We start from the raw sequence: 20,518 nt of genomic DNA, 5'->3' as shown, positions 1-20,518 counted from the left end.
AGTATTAACTTGGTGTTTGTGCTGAATGATCTCTAATAAAGCTCAACTGTCACATGTCTGTTTGGATCTGTGTCTGTGTTGTCCCACCAGGTGGGCTCACTGGATACCAGTCGTACCCGTGGGGTAACGTGTACAACCAGCCGTCCATGCACCAGCGCACTCAGTGCCCTCCATCTTACCCTGCCAGCTTGGGGACTGCTAGAGATCGCCAACCACCCTCCTCCACTACGCTGCCTCCCTCATTCTACCCTCAGGGGGAACTGGGGCTTTCCCAGCGCTCATCACACTTCCAGCCACACACCACCTCCACCGACACCAGCAGCAGCAGCTCCACCGTCCTCCCTCCTGTGTCAACGCTGCGACCCTCACACCTCAGAGTGGAGAGCACACCAACAAAGGTTACATCCCTGTTACATTCTCAGGTCAGCCCTGCCTCTCCAGAAAGCCCTCCAGTGCCCCCTTGTGTCAAGATTGAGTACGAAAGCCCCAGAGAGATTCACAGCCACTTCCACTGCGACTTCTCGCCCATACATTTTTGACTGTTTTTGTGTGTGTGTGTGTGTGTGTGTGTTTAAAATATCTGTGTAAATATAACATGTGTGTTTGAGAGTGATCCTGCCATTTCTACCTAGTATATTACTATTATAATGAATGTCAGGAGGCTTGTTTGAGCTGCATTTAGCTGTGCTGCAATAAATGTTTTTTCTTCTGTTAAGCTTTTATTTTTCTGCATTTACTAAACTTAGGGGGGTTGTGTGTGATTGAGTGTGTGTGTGTGTGTGGGGGGGGGGGGGTCTTGACTGAGTCATGATTACATCCCAACACAAAAAACCTTGATACCAAGTCAGAGAACGAGTGAGAGAACGAGTGCTCTAATAGGATGAGAAGTAAAGCAGAATCTTAACTTGATTTGAATGAGGTTATTTTGCATAGTCTGTATATAAATATGGATGACTTGCTCCACTTCCTGCCACTATCCAGAAAATGAAGCTAGAATACCCTGAATGCAAGCACTGCCATCTTGCGCACTTGGAGCCGGGGTCTGTGCAGCAGCAGTTTCTGTAGATGGAGCCATGATAGCGAAACACACACTCTGCCCATCAGGAGTCAGACTGATGCTGTCAATCACATCCCCAATCACCCTGCTTTTATAGCATCAAGTAACTAATTAAACCCAAACGTAGTGGAAACACTTTAAGGTGAATCATACAGAAAGAGTTCCTTTGTCTGTTGAAGGTCCAAACCTCTGGTGTTGAGATCATCTGAGTGGCGGGAGATATGCTGCTGATATGACTCATATCAGATGCGTCGCTAGACCACAAGGTGGCACCGTCCTTCAGTGTGAGACGACTGTGACTCTAGTCTAGATTATTTACTGGTGTGTTTTTTCCCAAATGCCTCTCTGTGGTGGTGGTGGTGGTATGGAGCTGTGCGACAGTCTTTGACAGTCCAAACCAGTGAAGGAGAATTAAGACTGTTGTTTGTGGGAAGAGGTTTCCCAGATAATCTCTAATACATCCCAAATCCTTAATCTGTGTTGCCATCTGCTGTGTTTACACATGTACTGCACCTTCTGCTGATTTTATTCTTAGTATGCAAGTCAGTTGCAGCGTTAGTGGAAACCTAATCCCCATACGAAACCTTCGTCTCTGAAATTGCTCAAGGCTTTTTCCTGAGACTAAAACAGACATGGGACCTGGCGTGTCATTTCCCCCTCTCAGTAGTCAAATGAAAAACAAAGTTTTCTTGTTTTAACTCTAGTTAATATTCCTAGCTGGTAGTCCTGCTGTATATGAAAGTAAAGTTTGAAGTGACGCTTGGATGATGTGGGAGTAAGAGAAGGAAGTGTTTGATGAGAGCGACGAGGAGGAGGTGGCAGGGACCAGGGGAGCAGATAAAGGAGGCTGGAGACAGGAGTTGAGGCGGCAGTGTGTCGGTCTGGGGACAAGGGGGGAGAGCTGAGATGAGCTGTTGCTATGGGAAGAGGAGAGGATGATGGGTGGGCTCTGCCAGCAGCCGTGGGAGGGAGAAGAAGAAGATGGGGGGGGGGGGGATGAAGGAGGAGTGTGTTTGTAGCACAGGGGGATCTGGGATGAACAGAACTGTTGGTTATGTAAAGGCTGTATTTGGTTTTTTAATGAACCTCTCTCTTTCTGCTCACTGGCTACTGAGCTGTTACTGTTGGCAGGGGGGGTGCAGTATAAACACACATGCTCATACATGTGCTTCTATCTTTGAGGGGACACTCATTGAAATAATGCTTTAACCTTCTAACACTGACCTTAACATAAACGTGTCAAACCTGACCCTATGAAACAATGTCCCAAATAGCCTTTTTAACATTTGACATAAAGTGAGGACTGTCTAAAAAGGTTCTTACAGTCAAAGCGGTCCTTACAAAGATAGTACAAGCACACACTCACTCACACATACATAAAAACTTCCTTTGCGGCACAGAAAACACTCTTGCATAAAGACACACACACAACACATTCATCTGAGGAGTGAAGCCGTGAGAGTGAGAGCTCCTTTCAGAGCTAACGCAGTCAGGTTTCTACTCTGCTCTGGATTTTACTTCTATCCAGTGGTGTAGGTGAAGCCTGTCACTGTGAACCTTTCCCTCTGTGCGGCACGTGTTTCAGATTTCCTCTCATCCATGTGTCGGTGAACTGGTATATGTGTTTCTGAGGCGGGTTTCATGTAGGTTTAAGTTGGTAATTAATTTTTCCAGGGCTTCCCTGGTGTGAACAGAGAGCGCTCAGAGCGTACTTGCAGGACACCAGTGTGTGTGTGTGAGCATGTATGTTCATATGTGAGCGTGTTTAAGCACAGGTATGGGATGCTTCAGTCCCCCCCCTGTCCCACCTCGTCAATATTGACTTAGTATTCTGAGATTTGAAGAAAGGGAACTTGTTTCAATATTTATGGATGTGGTGAAATGTGAAATCCTTGCAGTTTTTCCACACTCAGTATGTGTCAGAATGTACGCACACAGGCACACTGGGGAAAAAGGTGAAAGAAAAGCCCCCTACTGCTGGTTTCCAGTCAAGTGAGGGAGTTTATTGATCTAAGTGATTGAAACTGATAATGTTGGTTGTTGGGACAAAAGTGAAACTGGGTTTGGAGACCCTCCAGTCCTCTGACCCCCTGGTTCAAATGGAGCGAGTGTGTTGGAGTTTTAGTTTGTTTTGAAAAGATAAGAAATAGACTCGTGTTTGAAGGAGAGGGAACACCAGGGCGAGCGGCTGAGGAACACAACAATCTATTTGTTGAAATAAATAACTTTGCCTATTTTAAAAACGAAGACAAACAAACAGATAAAATATCCCTGCTGTAACCATATTGATACTAAATACGTGCACTCAAATGGACGTTATTTGAATGTGGTTTAGTATAAAGATTCCAGCGTCATGCAGTGGGACCTGTTTGTTTGTTTTAAACATTTACCTTTTGGGTCTGGCAGCACTATTGTGATGAATATTCTCTATATTGAGCTCCTGGGACTGGTTGAGCTGTTGGCAATGAGGAGAGGACTTACAGGAACATTTCCCCTTTTCAGTCAGAAAACAAATATGCCTTGATGTCTCTATTAGATTTCTATTTGGCTAACAGAAGGTAAATGGACAAGGAGACCAATACAGAAAATGACTTGGTAAAAGCTGGAGCTCAGAGTTGCAGTAAATCTGCTTAACTCATTTGTGAAGGTTACTGCATGACTATGTATTTTTGAGTTAGTGTGTATGTGAGAACCATTGAATTAGAGTTTAAAATGATGATTTATCCTCAACAACGAATGAATAATGAATCCGGGGCTGCAATTGAGACTTTTTTCATTATTTAATAATATTCCAATTATTTTCTCTGTCTATAGTTTGACTTCAAGTAATTTGTTTTCTCCAACCAACAGAATAAATTCATCGTGGTCCAATTAACCACAATAGAAGATTAAGAAAACCAATAACAAAGTAACATTTGAGAAGCTGAAACCATAAAATGATGCGTGTCTTCTCTTAAGAGTAGACATAAGTCACATCATTGAAATTGATTAATTATTGATGAACATATATCAGTCGTTCAGGTCTAGATTCATCGTCCAATTTCAAATGTAGGAATCTGCTGTTGTTTCACATAATGAAAGTTACTTTTAAAGTTTGCAGCATTATCTTGACCAAATGATTCAAAATTTAGTCAAAATTGTCTAAGAGACAGTTTGATGAACCAGTTTAAACACAAAGTGAATAGCAAAGGTTTATGACATGTTAGGCCATAGATATTTAATCATTGACGGTTTAATCACTGTGGAGCTCATTACTCCAAATTATATGAAAACACGTGATGATAAATTTCATAGTGAAGTGAAAAAGTTCACAAATCCTGATGGATGCTCATCCAGCGCCTGTTTGTGTTTGTCCCGCCTGCCAGGAGACCAGGTTACCTAATCTGTGTGTGTATGTTTGTGTGTGTGTGTACTTTATGTTTGTGTGTTTACACAATTATGTTGTGTGCATTCTGTCTTCTCTTAGAAACTAAATAGCCCATTCCCAGAGATGGAACGTCGTCCAGGAAAAACATCTCTAAGCTTTCATCCCCAAAACTCATCACTCACACACACACACACACACACACACACACACACACACACACACCCACACACCCACAGAGTTGATTTTGCTCTGTCTGGTTAGTTACTGTACAGCACGCGCCTCTGCTCCTCTTCCCCTCCCAGACTAAACCCTCAATTGCGGCTTGTTCGGGTTGTGTGTGGATGGAGGTTTGTGTGTGGAGGAGGAGGAGGAGGAGGAGGAAGGGGGAGTGTATAGAGGAATGCAGGGTTGGGTTGGGCGGAGTGGGATGTCGGAGGGAAAAGAGGGGTCTCTGTTTGGTGTGTGTGTGTGTGTGTGTGGACTCTATAGAGAGATTAAAGCTGTGTATGTGAGCTTATTGATGAAAGTGTGTTTACTCCACTGGGGCCCACTGCCTACCTGACAGTGCAAAGGGGAGTTATGGAGAAATACGCAGGAAAAGGATTTATTGATGTGGTTGAAATCGGGTTATCGTTAACTTTAAATTGGCAGTTTGTGCACTAAAATCTGTGATAAACTTGCGACACTCTGAAATACCATAAAGTCAAATATGAGGCTCCCCGTGAAGGAAAGATGAGAGAGAATAAGGACGAGAGAAAACGACCAAACAAGCGACAGAAAGATGCAGAATGTTACGTGTGATTAAGGAGCTCTGAACTGAACTGAGGTGAACTTACAAAAACCAGGAGTTGGCGCGTGTGTTTCCAGTTCTACAGAAACACATGCTTATGCAGAAAGCCAAGGTGCGGAGCAGCAGGAACACTGTGGGCTGTGTACGGCGGCTCTCCTTCACTTCCGCACCATAAATGTGTGTTTGCTATATGAGGGAACGCTGGGAGAAAAGAGGAATTCATGTTGGTGTTTATTTGAGTTTTGGCCAAATCCAACCTGGGGCGAATGCGTTGGCGGCTCTCTGCACCAAACCCCAGCCGCTCCTGTACCCCCAGCCAGTCACACGCACACACATACTGTACACACTCAGGCCATCGAGCGCACACACACATCACCAATTTTTCTACTTTGACACGCACACACATACCTGTCCATCCTACCCATATCAAGGTGTGTTTGTCTTTCCCTGCCCACTGGTTTAGGTCCTCCCAGAGCAGGTATTTCCCTTTTTTACCCACACGCACACGCGCGCACACACACACACACACACACACACACACGCACAGGAGTTGCAGAAGAGGGGAGGAGGGTGGTGGGGGGGGGGCTGTCTGTGGGCCGACTGTGTGGACCACTTGCATTGATAACCTGCAGCTCAGAGTCACTCCGTCTCACTCTGTGGCCGTCCCCCTCGACAGGAGCTCCCTTCGTCCTGCTCTGTCTCTCTCTACCTTCTCACTCCAGGACCGTCCTCACGTTTAGTCGGTCACCCCCGTCGCTGTCACCATGACGCCTACCCCGCCGCTGTTCATGCTGCTGCTGCTCGGGCTGATGGGAGCTCACGCCACCGTAGACATCCGCACCGCCGCCGCCATGGGTAAGAATGATGACCTTTAACCCCTGAAGATGAGCCTAGTTAGATAATGGTGTGATGTGTGAATACTACATAAAACTCTGTGAAAAATGTAGCCCCAGTAAGAGGAGCATTCATGATGCCTGAGTGAAATCTGGTTTTAACAGACTGAGACTAAGATTAAAAACTTTGTCTTAGAAATTATTAATTAAATCTCGAAAATAACTTTATTTATAGTCTGTGCTTAGTCTATTCGATATATCCAAGATGACAGATGTATATGACCTTTTTGCAGTGTCAATTTTAGATCTGTAGAGTAGAATAAAGACAGAAAAAAGGAGGATTTTTATTTTCTATTATTCCGTATTTTAGTTTTATTTCAGAGCTCTTATCGTTTGTTTTGTTTTTATTGATCTAAATGAATTGATTTGTCAGTATTACACAATGGTTCATGTTGTTGCTGGTGTTTAAAAATGTAAGTCTTCAAATATGTGTGCACAATTTGGATGAATGCTTTAGTGTGGAGTGTGGCAGTTGGTGCCGTTTGTGTTTGTGTGTGTGTGTGTGTGTGTGTGTTTGTGTGAACTGAATGGAGGGAGAGAGGTGAAGGGTGAGAAGGGAGATCAGTGACAAACAGAATTTGGAAATTCTTGTGAGCACTAATTAGTTTAATAAGTTTAATTGAATGAATTAGACCACAAACAGCTGAATTCACAACGAATAGCTTAATTAATATCAGACACTTCCACAGGATCAGTTCATCGGTTTGTCGTTCACATCACACACATCATGCAGCTCTGTCACGTGTTAGTTTGATAAAGTAAAACGTAAAGTTGGATCAGCACAGGTTAATCACAATTTTATGAGCTTTTTCTGAAACATAACATTTTTTGAGGTCTGAAAAAAATTTCAATAGTTCATATTTTGTATGTAAGATAAGTTGAGATGCTTTAAAAAAACAGATTTAATTTGAGTGGCTTCTCATTTGATATTTTTTCTCCTTCATCCTCGTTTTTATGGCCGAGCTTTCCTTCACCTCTCCCTCTCTCTCCACCTCTGTTGCCTCTGTACGTCCTGTTTCTCTGTTTCCACCTTCATTCACTTCTCTCCTGCCTCCATCAACCCTGCCCCCCCCCCTTTCCCTCTCACTACCTCCTTTTTTCCTCCATGCTCCTCCCACCCTCCCCCTCTTCTTCCCTCTTCATTAATCCCTGTATCTGAACATTTTTTTATTGACTTTTAATTTTCATACCGTCTAATAAAACTTTGATGACACGATAATCACATTTCTTTTCCTGTTTATGTGCAGCGGCAGGTTTGTGCAAAACCCGTCCCACAGACATCGTGTTCATCGTCGACAGCAGCCGCAGCGTTCGCCCTGCAGAGTTCGAGCAGGTCAAGGTCTTCCTGGCCAAGGTCATTGAGGGCCTGGATGTCGGACCCAACGCTACCCGTGTGGGAGTGGTCAACTACGCCAGCCGTGTCAAGAACGAGGTACGGGCAATGATTTATTCACACGTTTTTGTCATCGGTTGAACCACTTTGCATTGCTGACCTTTCTCTTATGCACCTGCAGGTGTCACTGAAGACTCACCGCACCAAAGCTGGACTGATCAAGGCCGTGACCAAGATCGAGCCGCTGTCCACTGGAACCATGACTGGACTGGCCATCCAGTTCGCCCTGAACGTGGCCTTCAGCGAGGGAGAGGGCGCTCGTGTCAAATCCCCAGACATCAGCAAGGTCACATACACATTTTATATAACTTCGTAATCCTTTTCATTGTACTGTGTCTAACTTTGCATGTCTTCACGACAGGTTGCCATCATTGTGACAGACGGGCGTCCCCAGGACAACGTGAAGGAGATCGCTCTCCGTGCCCGCGATGCCGGCATTGAGATTTTTGCCATCGGCGTGGGACGTGTGGACATGAGCACTCTGAAGCAGATGGCCAGTGATCCTCTGGACGACCACGTGGACTACGTGGAGAGCTACAGCGTCATCGAGAAGCTCACCAAGAAGTTCCAGGAGGCTTTCTGTGGTAAGTCTGGAGGAGAGGTAAGGGGAAGTGAGTGGAGGAGAGGGAAAGATGAGCAGTGGTGTTTGGGTTTATGTTTAAAGTTAGAGACTGGGAGGAACCGAAGAGGGATTAGTTATCAGTGATAGAGGCATGGCCGAAATAAATGTATTCATAATCCATGCCTTCATCCCCGTGGAGTGAGCTGTACTGCACTGAGGGTAAGGTGTCAGGACTGTCATCTTTTCATTCCCGTTTATTGTTCCCTCCCTTTTGTCCTCGCCACAGTGCATTCATTCATTCAGACTCATTAAATATTCCCAGTGCACGAGGGCATCAGGGCAGGAACAACCTTTTGGAAACCAAATTTGCTCCTGGTCATCATCAGTCTCACATAAACTGAGAGGCGAGACTGATCTATCTGTAGTTACCGATCCATTAGTGACAATCATTAAACCTCTAATTAGTGATGTCCTTCGGCGCTCACAGTCTGCGGCGGGTTTGACTGCTGCCTGCGTTTCCTTTCTGCAGCAGCCAGTTTCGCTGCAGATGTTTCCGTCCGAGGGCGGAGCTGCATGGTCGCAGTGTTGGATTGTTATTGGATGAGCCTGAGCATTCAATTGAGAAACAGACACACAGATGTTGCTTATTTAAGGCGACTCCAATGTTTTCCACCTGTTCATTTTAAGGATCCACTGGATTTCTGCACCATCCACCCATGCATGTTAAACATTGTTGAGTCACAGTGGATCATTAAAAAACGAGATGCTAGATTTTCAAACTGACATAGTTTCATTCTCTCCTCCTAACCCCAACCACCCCTCCCCACCTTTGTTTGTGTGTGTGTGTGTGTGTGTACCTCTACACATTTACTGTGTGTACGTGTGTGCTCTGCATCCACACATACACACACACACAGTGTCGGACCTGTGTGCCACTGGGGATCATGACTGTGAGCAGGTATGCATCAGCAGCCCTGGATCATACAAGTGTGCCTGCAAAGATGGCTTTACCCTCATGGACAATGGTCGCAGCTGCAGTGGTGAGTGTGTGCAAGTGTGTATGAAGGAATTAGTCCAAGCATGTTCATTGTGCTCCCACATTAACATGCTGTGTGTGTGTTTGTGTTTGTGGGTGTGTTGCCAGCTTGCAGCAACTCTGCAACCGATGTGGTGTTCCTGATTGACGGCTCTAAGAGCGTTCGTCCTGAGAACTTTGAGCTGGTGAAGAAGTGGATCAACCAGATCATCGACAAACTGGATGTGTCTGACACTCAGGCCCACGTTGGACTGGTGCAGTACTCCAGCGCAGTCAAACAGGTAAGGGTCTGTATTTTGCTCACGGGATCACAAGAATGATCCACTTCCCTCCCTCTCACATCGACATTCCATTTCTGTCGTCCCACAGGAGTTTCCCCTGGGTCGCTACAACAACAAGAAGGACCTGAAGGATGCTGTGAAGAAGATGGCCTACATGGAGAGGGGAACCATGACAGGTCAGGCCCTCCGCTATCTTTCCGAAAACAGCTTCAACACAGGTTACGGTGCCCGACCCGGAGTCGCCAAGGTCGGAATTGTCTTCACTGACGGACGCAGCCAGGACTTCATCGGAGACGCCGCCAAGAAGGCCAAGGAAAATGGTAAGGAGGAGAGGATCATTAGGGAAGTGTAAGTAAACTCCTAGAAAAAGCCTTGTGCGTCAGTGGGATAAGGGACCCATATGTGTGTATGTTTCAGGCTTTAAGATGTATGCTGTGGGAGTGGGCAACGCAGTGGAGGATGAGTTGAGAGAGATTGCATCTGAGCCGACTGCAGAGCACTACTTCTACACCGCTGACTTCAAGGCCATGACCCAGATCGCCAAGAAACTGCAGATTAACATCTGCAAAGGTCAGAAGACATCATTTAGTACAGACATAATAAATAAGTGCATGAATGATTTCACTGTACATTCTAGTAGAGCAAGTCGAAACTTTAACTTGTGCTCTCTGATCCCACAGAGGACGACCCTTGCGAATGCGACACCCTCGTAAAGTTCCAAAAGAAAGTAGAAGATGCTCTACAGGCACTGACAAAAAAATATATCCTTTAAAACAGGTGAAAGGGTCCGAGGGTGTGGTGTGGGGAGGGAGGGGTTCGATGCTGTCGTTTTATTGTCTTGATTGTTTTCATCGTTCTCTCCTTGACAAAATCTTACTAGAGAGCATGTCGAAGAGGATCGCCATGCTGGAGAACAAAATCGTCTGAGGACTCAAATCCCACTTTTCCCTCTACATCTGCACACACACTCACGTACACACACAAACACACAAACACAAAAATGTTTTACTTCCTGTAAAATGCAGAAGAGGAAACCGTGCCTGTGTTTATGAAGCCTGACCCCCTCCGTGTATCCTGAAAATCTCCCAAACCACCTCTGCCTCCTCCTTTTCTTGGTCTTCACCTCTTCCACTCTTTGGTCTCCTGGGACAGGAAGCGCCGGTTGCCATGGGGACCACACCTCTGTGCGCTCTGAAGGTCATCCTCCATAGCCAGCCTGTGCGTTTGTTAATAAAACTCTTCCCTCATAGGGAAATGGTGACAGTTCGCTGAAGTATTTTTTTCTTCTTACTTTCTGCCACAATGTTGAATCTTTGCAAACCCCAGAGTCTGTGTTGTTAATGTCAATGGAGCAGCAGCACCTCGTCACCTTCACTAGTCTGTCTATATGTCACTGTCATCTTTCCTTCTCTCCCTTCACCTGTCTTCTCTTCCCCACACATGATATCTAATATAAGTGTTATATATATATATATACAGGTAAATTAATATAAGGTATATGTCTGGAAATAAGGGTACAACATTCATGTTTTTTTTTTTTCCTAAATAAAGGTGATTCAGGAAGTAAATATTTTAAACTTGTGACACTATTGTTTACCAAATTAACTCGATCGACACATGCAAAAACACTGACACAAAAGAGTACTACACAAATGTGCACGGTTTCAGTTCATATATTTGATCTCTGTGGTCTGTGGCTATTGGAAGGTGGGCTTCAGGGCCCAGGAGGGCTCCATGGACGCTCCAAACAAAATGGTGAATGGTTTCAATTCACTGCAGAGTTGCAGCTTGGTCATAAAAACTACTGTGAAATGTGAAACTTCCTCTCAAACTGCAATGATCAGGACCAAGTTTAAAGTTTGATCAAAAGTCTATAGCTGATCTTTTGAGTTTCTGATCAATTAAAAATCCTTCATTATCGTGCAGCCATACACACAATGTGAATTCGTTTTTTGTTAGTAATTGGTGGATTTAATTGTTTTTCAAGTAACTTATTATAAATGCAAAATATTATATGCTACAATATTTATTGAGTTTCATATAATGAAATCAAAGCTTTTTAGCTTGACAGTTTAGGCTGTGGTCGGTGTGATACACCACGTAATCAGATTCATGGGAAATCAGCACATTAACCTGTACACTTATATAATTTGAATATTGCAAACAATATACTGTGTAAAATGTTATTATATAATTAGTTCATTACCAATATTTGTTGTTTGAAGTGTTTATTTATTTGGCATTTGGACTTTTATTCTATCACGTGACAACTTAACAACTAATAAACTGAATAAAACAACTAGTCACTGAGCAGGTGTCAGAAGTTTAGGACAGAGACACTTCAAACTCTTTAATCTGAGTGTGTTGGATAATAAATGTGAGTCAGATGCTTCATTGTGTTGTTCAGCTCATCAGTGAAAGTTTGAACCGCGTCACTGTGACGTAGCAGAAGTGAGACAGCGGCTCTGATGAGCAGCATCAAGCAGCTCCTTCCTCCCGGAGCCTCGCGAAAAGCGGCTTTCACACCGGAATTAGTTGGATGCGGAGCTCAGGGAGTCCGTCAGTAACACAACCCGCCGGCTCGCAGGCTTTTTATCATCGACACACCGACTGACAAGCTGCAGCAACACCGCAGCATCTGCTCGGGCTAGCGGGGCTAACTCAGCGAGCTAACACCGGCTTCTAGCGTCAGGCAGCGGAACAGCCGCGAGTTCGAAAGCAGGTCCGTCTCCGTTCATGATCTGTGGAGCAGAGGACTGCGCAGTGACCCGGGACAGACAGCGGACTCCTCAGGTACTCCGCAGCGGAGCAGCTCCGAGCTAACGTCCGGAGTTTATAGCGACCAGCAGCTAGCGGTCACGGCAGGTGCCTCAGCCCCGGTGCTGCCACAGTCAGTCCGAGGAGCTCCGGGCACTGAGACGAGTCATGGCCGGTAACCACTCTGCAGGCGTCAGCTGCCAGGCTAATGGAGAGAAACCCCCGGGGCTAGTGTCCGGCTCCGGCCGCTCGTGTCGCTTCCAGTCCCAGTCCGAGTCCGACTCCGACGTTGTGCCGACCGTGAAGAGCTTAGCTCGGCTGTGCAGCCGGGACGAGGAGGAGCGGGCAGCGGCTCTGGAGGAGCTGAGCCAGGGGATCCTGGCGAGTCTGGTGCTGGACAAACCCGGCTCGGCACGGCTCAGTAAACGGACTGTCCTGCATCTTCTCCGCCTGTCCCGCTCGTGTCCGCTGCAGGAGGTGCGGGAGAGGGTAGCCGGGCTCTTGAGGACCGCACAGGTAATGTTAGGATCGTGTTTATCTGCCTCCATCATGTTTACAGTTCTGTAGGACCAGGTTGATGTCTGATTCACAACAGGCAGGAGTTTGACACATTTTTAGGGCCATTACTTTCGCCTTTTATAACACCAAGCAGGTGATTGGTTAATATGTAGGGTGATAAAACAGCTGATCGGCGATCGGCTTGTTATGCGTTGGGTTGCGGGTTGTTTCATCAGACAAACTGTGGGAGCTGACGCAAGACTCAGCTGCGGAGTGCGAAAACAAGCAGGCCGGACACGCCCCCTCCCGGTGCCCTGAAAAACACCAGACACACCCCCCGGTCCCTGCTCGGCTTCTGGAAGTAAAGAGTCAGTCAGATCGCACGCGAAGCTTTACACGAACGATCCCTTCATTCCTCTCGTCTGTTGGAATCAAGAAGCTGTGACTTCTCTTCTCCTCATGGCGTCTGTGAGTCTGTCGCTCGGTCTGTGGGGGATTCTATAAAACCGCCTGTTATGAAACGAGTCGCTCCGGTTACAGCTGCTCCGGTCAGAGTAGGTCTGGTCAAGTTCAACGGAGATGGAGGTTTTGCAAAAAAAAATTCTGTGATCACAAAAATGATCTACAGCAAATATGTTTAACTCTGTTGAGAAAACAAGTGATTTGATATTAAAGTTCCAGTGTGTAAGATTTAGGTCAAAGGGATCTATTGACAGAAATGTAATCAAAAACAATCCTAGTGCTGTTTTCACGAGTGTGTTTCATCTAAATTATACAAATTGTTTTTATTAACCCTAGAATGAGCCCTTTATATTGAAATACTCTATATTTACATCAGGAGCAGGTCCTCTCTATTGAGGCTGCCATGTTTCTTGTAGAAGCCCAGACTGGACAAACTAAACACCCTTTGAATTTTATTAAAACTGAAGGCTACCACAGTTTCCCTTTCTTGTTTGGAAGGGGAGGGTGAAGTGAGGGGTGTTCAGCTGCAACACGACACTTCACCACCAGATATCACTGGATTCCACACACTGCAACGTTAATAGCTCTAATAATAAATATTATTTATTACCTTATATAAATAAGGCTATAAATGGCTTAAAAAAAATACATCGGAATAAAACAGATCAACAGAAGACCAGGCTATAAATAACAAATAGAACATAAAAGAAAATACTAAAAACGAACAACATCCATTAAAATCTTTTAAGTGATAACCATTTTTTTTTTTTTTTAGGAGAAAGGAGTTGATGTACCTCGGGCTCTGGTCTCCGGTCCAAGTGCCTTTATCCCTGCAGAACAGGTATGTGTGACGATTAATTTATGGATATTGTATTGATATTATATTTACATATGAAACACACGACCTGTCTTTATCAATGTTAAAACGTATATTCAGAAGACCTTTTTTTATTATAAGAACAAGAAATGGCCATTCTTGTAGTGTAGTGTTGCAGGTCTGATAAACTGTCAAATCAGAATATACCGCTTGTTCCAGGTGTTGCTGGTAACACTGAACTGCACCTGGGGTTGTTAAGTCTGTTCCACGGCTCAAATGAATGATATCTTGGATTGGAAAACAACTAACTTCTTTCTTGGTTGTGTGTGTGTGAGACATATTTTATGATATTCAAAGTGAAAGCATTGACTGAGGGGTGTAGATAATTATTCTGCTGCAATATTGCGGCGCCTGTTGCTTCATGTCATCAAGAGAAGCAACACCAGCGATGTGTTGCAGAAGCTGATGACGGATCAAGCTGCTTTCATATGTGACTCACTCCAAACTTTCCACAGGAGAAATGGGAAGTGTTGCTTTATCGCCCACAGGAGAACGTGTCCTCAAGTGTATTTGAAACATATCGTGCGCTTAGCTGTGGAGGAATCAGTTGTCAGTTGTGAACATGAACTCCTCTTTCAGACGCTGAAAGGAGAACTGGACCAGGACATTCTGATCGAGTCCTTTCTTTCCCTGGGTCGCGCGGACCACGCCACCATGGTGATGGCGCTGCACCCTGCGTACCTCAGCTGCTTCCTGAGGGCCCAGCATGCTTTGCTGGAGCTGGACGGCCCCTTGCCCTGTCACTGGAGACATTACATTGCTGTCATGGTAAGAAAGACAAAATATATGATTATTAAACAGCGATACCTTTCAGAACCTTAACATCTACTTGACCTAGAAATAAAGATTTTTTTTGTATCTTAGTGTGTATCCATACATACACAATAAACCCCACAATAAAAGTGAATACAAATGCATCAAATACATATTTGTTGGCTGTGAAATTCCTCTTGGCAATAAACCGAGCAGTTATAGTGTAAATGTGCTGCAAGGAATTTATGGCACTTTATGAATCTTATAGACCATTCAAAAGGCTTCACACATCCCATTCCCACACTCAGGGCACATCCCTCAGGTCTGTGTGAGGAGGTTTTTGTAAGAGTAACAACCACGTTTTGGCCTTGTGTTTATTACCACATACATTTATTCTTTTTGATGAAATAACATCAACTATAAATGCTTTAAAGCCTGTAACTGGTCTTTGAAAGGCTACAGGTTCAGTTATTTTAGGCTTTTAAAATAAACGTAAATTATTACAGGACTAAGAGTTTAAATATTCCAAATAATTCTCTCAACAATTGGCAGTTACAGCAGAAAGAACTGATAGTAATAACTATTGTCAGTGCTGGATCTTAATGGAACTTAATGGAACTTGTCTATAGCTGTATTTACTCCTGTGTGGACAAACAAGTATTCTTATTGTAGCTGCACAGTTTGTACAGTTTGGGCTTTTACACTTCAGCTTTTACAACAAACCGATGTTGTGATGTTTTATCATTATGATGCTCCACTTTGGACTTGTGTGACAGGTCATTGACTCATTGGAGTTTCAGTGTCTATTGCACCAATGATGCTGGACTGATTCCCGGCTGAAGGAGGGACAGACCTATGCCCTATATATTGAAGGATTTAAAATGCTTGTTTTCCAGGCCTTAAAAATGTAAACACATTATTGTGTCAAGTTTACAGTTTTAATGGCTCTCATCATGCCTCATATATAGAGTCAGTTGTCCTTTCACTTCAGAAATGCCAGTCATGACATACTGTTGGAAAAACTCAGTTGTTTTGTTATCGTTTTGTTATTGTCCTCTGTATGTATGAGCACAGACAGCACTTTACTAAAATGTCATTCTTATAGTGTTTTCATTAAATGACTGTGTACGGACCGTGTTTGTTTCTTCATGTGTGAACTTCCTCTTGATGTCTCGCAGGCCGCAGCTCGACACCACTGCTCGTACCTGGTGCAGCAGCACAGCGCAGGCTTCCTGGAGGCTGGAGGAGAGGAGAGCTGGCTGAGCGGCCTGCAGCACGCTCCCACTAAACTGCGCAGCCTGCAAACGCTCAACAGACTGCTGGCCCACCGACCCTGGCTCATTACACAGCAGCACATCCAGGTCAGACACAATGCACGCAGCCCACTCCCTGTTCCTCTCTCATCATTAACTTTAACAGAAAAGAGATTTCATTTCTGACTCACCCACTTCTCCTTGCAAAATAGACACCCATGAGTTCACCCAGTTGTGAGTAATAGATTCACATTTTACAGACGCTGACTAATCATCTTTTTGTGTTTATATGTTACATTTGTAATTCCACATCTATAAAATGTGATTGTCGTCAGAAACAGTATTCAGACTTATAGAAAGATACTTGGTGTGCAGCATGAAACCCCCCCTCCCCCCTATCCCATCATCTACCCTCCTGTCTTGCAGGAGCTGGTGTGTCCGGGGGCGGAGCCTCGCTGGTCACTGGCTGAACTCATCCACGCCGTGATCCTCATGGCACACGCCCATTCTCTCTCCTCGTTTGTGTGGGGCTGCGGCCTGAACCCGGAACCCGACCACATCGGAGGTTACACCTTCCAGCCTGCCTCCCCTGGTCACCTTCCCCACAGCCCCCACAGCCCTGCTCCTGAGGACGGCAGGCAAGAGGTGAGTCAAACGACCAGGGACGAGGCCCACCCTACAAATACAAATGTCCGCGGCTGATGTAACGTTGCTCTCGTGAAAAGAATCGAGTAAGTTGCTGAATCCCGTCTCTCTTGTTCCCTTCAGTTGGTTGAGGGAGCGATGGAGGTGGAGGTGCTGATGAAGAGGATGGTGGAGCTGCAGCAGCAGGAGGAGGAGTGCACACAGGAGGAGATGGTGACTCGCTTTGAGAGGGAGAGGAGCGAGAGAATTCCAACAGGTACCAACATGCAGGTTTATCCCGTATATCTTCTCTGTCATCCACCCTGTTGATATCTCTTTACCAACTTCTTCCTGTTTGATGTGTTTTTTGTTTTTGTTTTTCACAAGCGGTGGTGCGTGGAGCTCCACCCGACCTGCTGCTGCATCTGGTGGAGGATCCAGAATTCAGATACGAGGATTTTGCCCCAAGAGGAGAACAGTCTCCGCCCACCATGAGAGCCCAGGTGGTTTGAAGCTTCTTTTTTTCCCCATTATTTTTGCAGATCGGTGATGGATCAAGTTTATTGTTGATATATTCATTATTTGAAACAGAGTCGTGCTTAAATTACTGAAATTAATTATCAGTTTTCACAATACTATGGGATTTCTGCTTTATGGTTTCAATGACCCAACATGAACTGAATCCACCTCCTCAAATGTGCTGATTTTCCTATTCGTCTCAGTTTTAAATTGAATATCATCTGGGTTTTGTGACTTTCCACTATTAAAGGACACTTTAAACATACATGTTAATACAAAAATATTTCGCAGGCCTAGTACAGTTAATTGATAGAAAATATCTTACCGTCTGATGTGTGCAGGACTATTCGTGGGAGGACCACGGCTTCTCTCTGGTCAACAGACTACTGCCAGACATGGGCCAGCTGCTGGATGAGAAATTCCAGGTACCCACAAATTCAATGTGACAGAAATACCGTCAGTATAAACTACACAAGGCTTCCGTGTAGATTACATGACAGGTCAGCTCCAGGATGTTGTTTTAAATTAGTGACACACTGTGTAAACAAACCGAAACTTGAGATTTGGAAGAAAGATCTCGGGGGTTGAATATTTGCTCCTGAAGATGTTCGACCGGATTCAGATGTGTGACTGTAGAGGACACTTCACTGAACTAATGTTCATGAAACCAGTTTGAAACGACCTTTGCTTTGTAACAAGGTGCATTGTCATGGTGGTAGTGGCAATAAGAGGCTGGTAAATTGTGGCAATAAATAGATGCACAGGGTCAGCAGCAATACTCAGATAGGCTGTGGCATTCAAACGGTGATAAACTGCTATTCAGGGTCCCAGAGATGAAAACATTCCACACACCATTACACCACCAGCAGCGGCAGCCTGGACGCTGACTGGTCAGGCTGGTTCTTGGATTCTGACTCGACCATCTGTGAAACCCAGGTTCACCAGACCAGGCGGTTTCCAGCTCTCACCTGTGTCGTCCTGGTGAATCGGTGTCGACTGCAGCCTCAGACATCTTCAACGTTTCCAACCTGGGGATTAATATCTGTGTGGAAAAAAAATATATATTTTCTTCTTTTTAGGCTCTTTGCTGCACTTAATGAGGCCTCCAGATTTTTAAAATGGAATAGGGAAATAGAGACTTCTTTCACACATCTTACCCATATATCTCAGACCTTGCTTCACACTAACAGATCAAAGTTTGTTACCGTCTGTCGGAGACGCAGCTTCTGCTCAGCTCCAAAAACAGATTGTCAGTTAACACAGAGAGAACTTAATCTAGTACAATGTGGGAAAAGTATTCGCCCTGGAAATTGCTGTTTTACATCTTGGTCATGGTTTGCTTTACTAAAAGACGGGAGGGATGTTAATTATTAATATTCTGCTCAATTGTCACATTAAAGGTGGTGAGCAACTTGACCTATCACAGGATGGCCATGCATGAAGGAGTGGACACGCACACTCTGAGGAAAGCTCTGTGGAACTACATCCACTGCCTCTACGGGATACGGTCAGTAAAACACACACACACACAACAAATGTTCCTGCCAGCCCCCCTAATAGAATGCCTGTTAGAATACAGCAGAAAAAAAGAAAGCTAATCTCTCACATACACGTAGAAGATGCTGTCGAAGATGTGGGAAAATAAAGGATTCAAGAGTTTTCAGTGGTGAGGGCAGACGCTGGTGTTGATGTGTAAACAAAAACACAAGGTTTGCCGCAGCGGAGCTCTTCCCAGATGCCCCCCCCCCCCCCTCAGCTGAACGTTTCTACACTCGTAAGGAACGGGCCTAACCTTTGTTTTCTACACACGCAGATATGATGATTACGACTACGGCAGCGTGAACGTGTTGCTGGAGCGCTCTCTGAAGTTGTTTGTCAAAACCATGGCCTGTCACCCGGAGCAGACCACGGCTCGTATTTACCATTCCTTCTGGAGGCACTTCAGACACTCTGAGAAGGTAAGAATCAGTTCAAACACGCCCCTGCCGCTGCCTCTTCAGTCACGATGCAGGAATCATTTGACATTTTAATATGTCGTCTCTCTTTGGTTCCTTTTGAACAAGGAATTCATCATTTGACATTAAGCTGTGTTGCTTTTTTATATCTTTAAATGTCAATATAGAGGGGAGCATTACAGACAGGGCTTGAATGTGTGTCACCCAGTAACCTCAAAGTAACGTCACATTATTCTCTTTTTCTTACTCTATTTCTCTTTGGGTTTTTTTTTTTTTGCAGGTTCATGCAAACCTAATTGTGATGGAGGCCCGGCTGCAGGCTGCCCTTCTGTACACCCTACGAGCCATCACACATTACATGAGATGACGCACTCACTCATGTTTTTCCGCAGACGCTGAGCCAGCTGTGACTTGTCCACGGCCCCTTGCATTTACACGACATCCACAGTAAAGCTTGCACACGCAGAGCACACACTACACCGAATGTTTGTACATGCATATCTTTAAGTGTTCATGTTTTCATGCTGATTTGCGACTGGGATATCTGATATTTAAAATGTGTTACTTGTTTTTGCACTGAAGCGCATCCGCTTTTGTTTCACTGCCTGAGCCTGAGTCAGAGAAACGTGTTCCTCTCGTGCACAGACACGTCCACGTGCTGCACGTCAAGTGTTCAGGTGGAATTAGGTCTGGTATCCTTTAATCGTCATCGTTCATTTGTTTCCTTTGCTGAACGTTGGTTGTTTATCTGACCGATATCTTTTCATCACAACCTGACAACTCATACCTCAGTCCTCTCTCTCTCTCTGCAGCACATGGAGGCTGAGATACAAAAATAAAATAAAGACAAAATAACTTGTATTTTTATATGCAATAAAAAGTTACTTTGTTATTTAAATCAAACGTGTTGTCAGTTTTAATCTGTTCCCCACTTTTCAAACAGAAGTGTCTATAATATTGTTTGTTGCAACAGTCAACTACATTGTTTATGTGTCTACACCGGCAACAGCTTGTGGCCGGAGGCATTATGTCTTCAGGCTGTCCGTCCGTCCCCTTCTTGTGAACATGGTATGATCGCCTTGAAGACAACTTTTCAAATATAGTACAAACATAAGTTTGACTCAAATTTTCACAGTGACCTCAAAAACGCTTTTTTCTTCTCCTCCAGTGCGCGTTGTCGTGAGAAGACTCGAGAGAATTTCAAAGTCGGCACAAATGTGTACTTAGACTTCCTTCATGTTTTTGGCCTCTTGAACACGATGACTCAAGTCTGGCTTTCGGGAATTTCTTTCAAATTCGACCGCTCAAAGATGAACTGAATGAATTTCAGTGGTCAGAGGTCACAATGACCTTCTGACTTAGACTGAAAGTGCACTTATGGAGGAGTTATGCATCAGCAGTTATAGTGATTCATTGACTTGAAGATGAATGTAAGAGAAGG

The 20,518-nt window shown here is 44.7% G+C and overlaps 2 protein-coding genes across 4 annotated transcripts; both read left to right on the top strand.

Moving 5' to 3' along the window:
• The first annotated feature begins 5,978 nt into the window (after positions 1-5,978).
• On the top strand, positions 5,979-10,645 carry matn1 (matrilin 1). The gene is made up of 10 exons (XM_053447465.1): positions 5,979-6,069; positions 7,355-7,539; positions 7,622-7,786; positions 7,862-8,084; positions 8,980-9,102; positions 9,207-9,379; positions 9,468-9,699; positions 9,797-9,949; positions 10,060-10,140; positions 10,257-10,645. The coding sequence occupies exons 1-10, from the start codon at positions 5,979-5,981 to the stop codon at positions 10,304-10,306; spliced, it is 1,476 nt and encodes a 491-aa protein (XP_053303440.1). The 3' UTR covers positions 10,307-10,645.
• Positions 10,646-11,810: 1,165 nt separating this feature from the next.
• sesn2 (sestrin 2) lies at positions 11,811-19,980 on the top strand. Of its 3 annotated transcripts, none has more exons than XM_053447194.1 (11): positions 11,811-12,652; positions 13,872-13,937; positions 14,553-14,741; positions 15,905-16,087; positions 16,406-16,624; positions 16,748-16,880; positions 16,991-17,106; positions 17,464-17,547; positions 18,523-18,629; positions 18,936-19,080; positions 19,358-19,980. In XM_053447194.1, exons 1-11 carry the CDS (start codon positions 12,305-12,307, stop codon positions 19,442-19,444), a joined length of 1,677 nt encoding a protein of 558 aa, XP_053303169.1. In that variant the 5' UTR covers positions 11,811-12,304; the 3' UTR covers positions 19,445-19,980. The 3 variants fall into 3 exon arrangements, with proteins under 3 accessions (XP_053303169.1, XP_053303171.1, XP_053303170.1); XM_053447196.1 differs by lacking the exon at positions 11,811-12,652 and adding an exon at positions 12,947-13,102; XM_053447195.1 differs by lacking the exon at positions 11,811-12,652 and adding an exon at positions 13,052-13,188.
• Positions 19,981-20,518: the final 538 nt, after the last annotated feature.

The sequence above is a fragment of the Pleuronectes platessa genome, chromosome 18 (assembly GCF_947347685.1).
Source record: "Pleuronectes platessa chromosome 18, fPlePla1.1, whole genome shotgun sequence".
Classification (NCBI taxonomy): domain Eukaryota; kingdom Metazoa; phylum Chordata; class Actinopteri; order Pleuronectiformes; family Pleuronectidae; genus Pleuronectes; species Pleuronectes platessa.
Note: the sequence above shows the minus strand (reverse complement) of the source record. Positions and strands in the feature narration are given on the sequence as shown.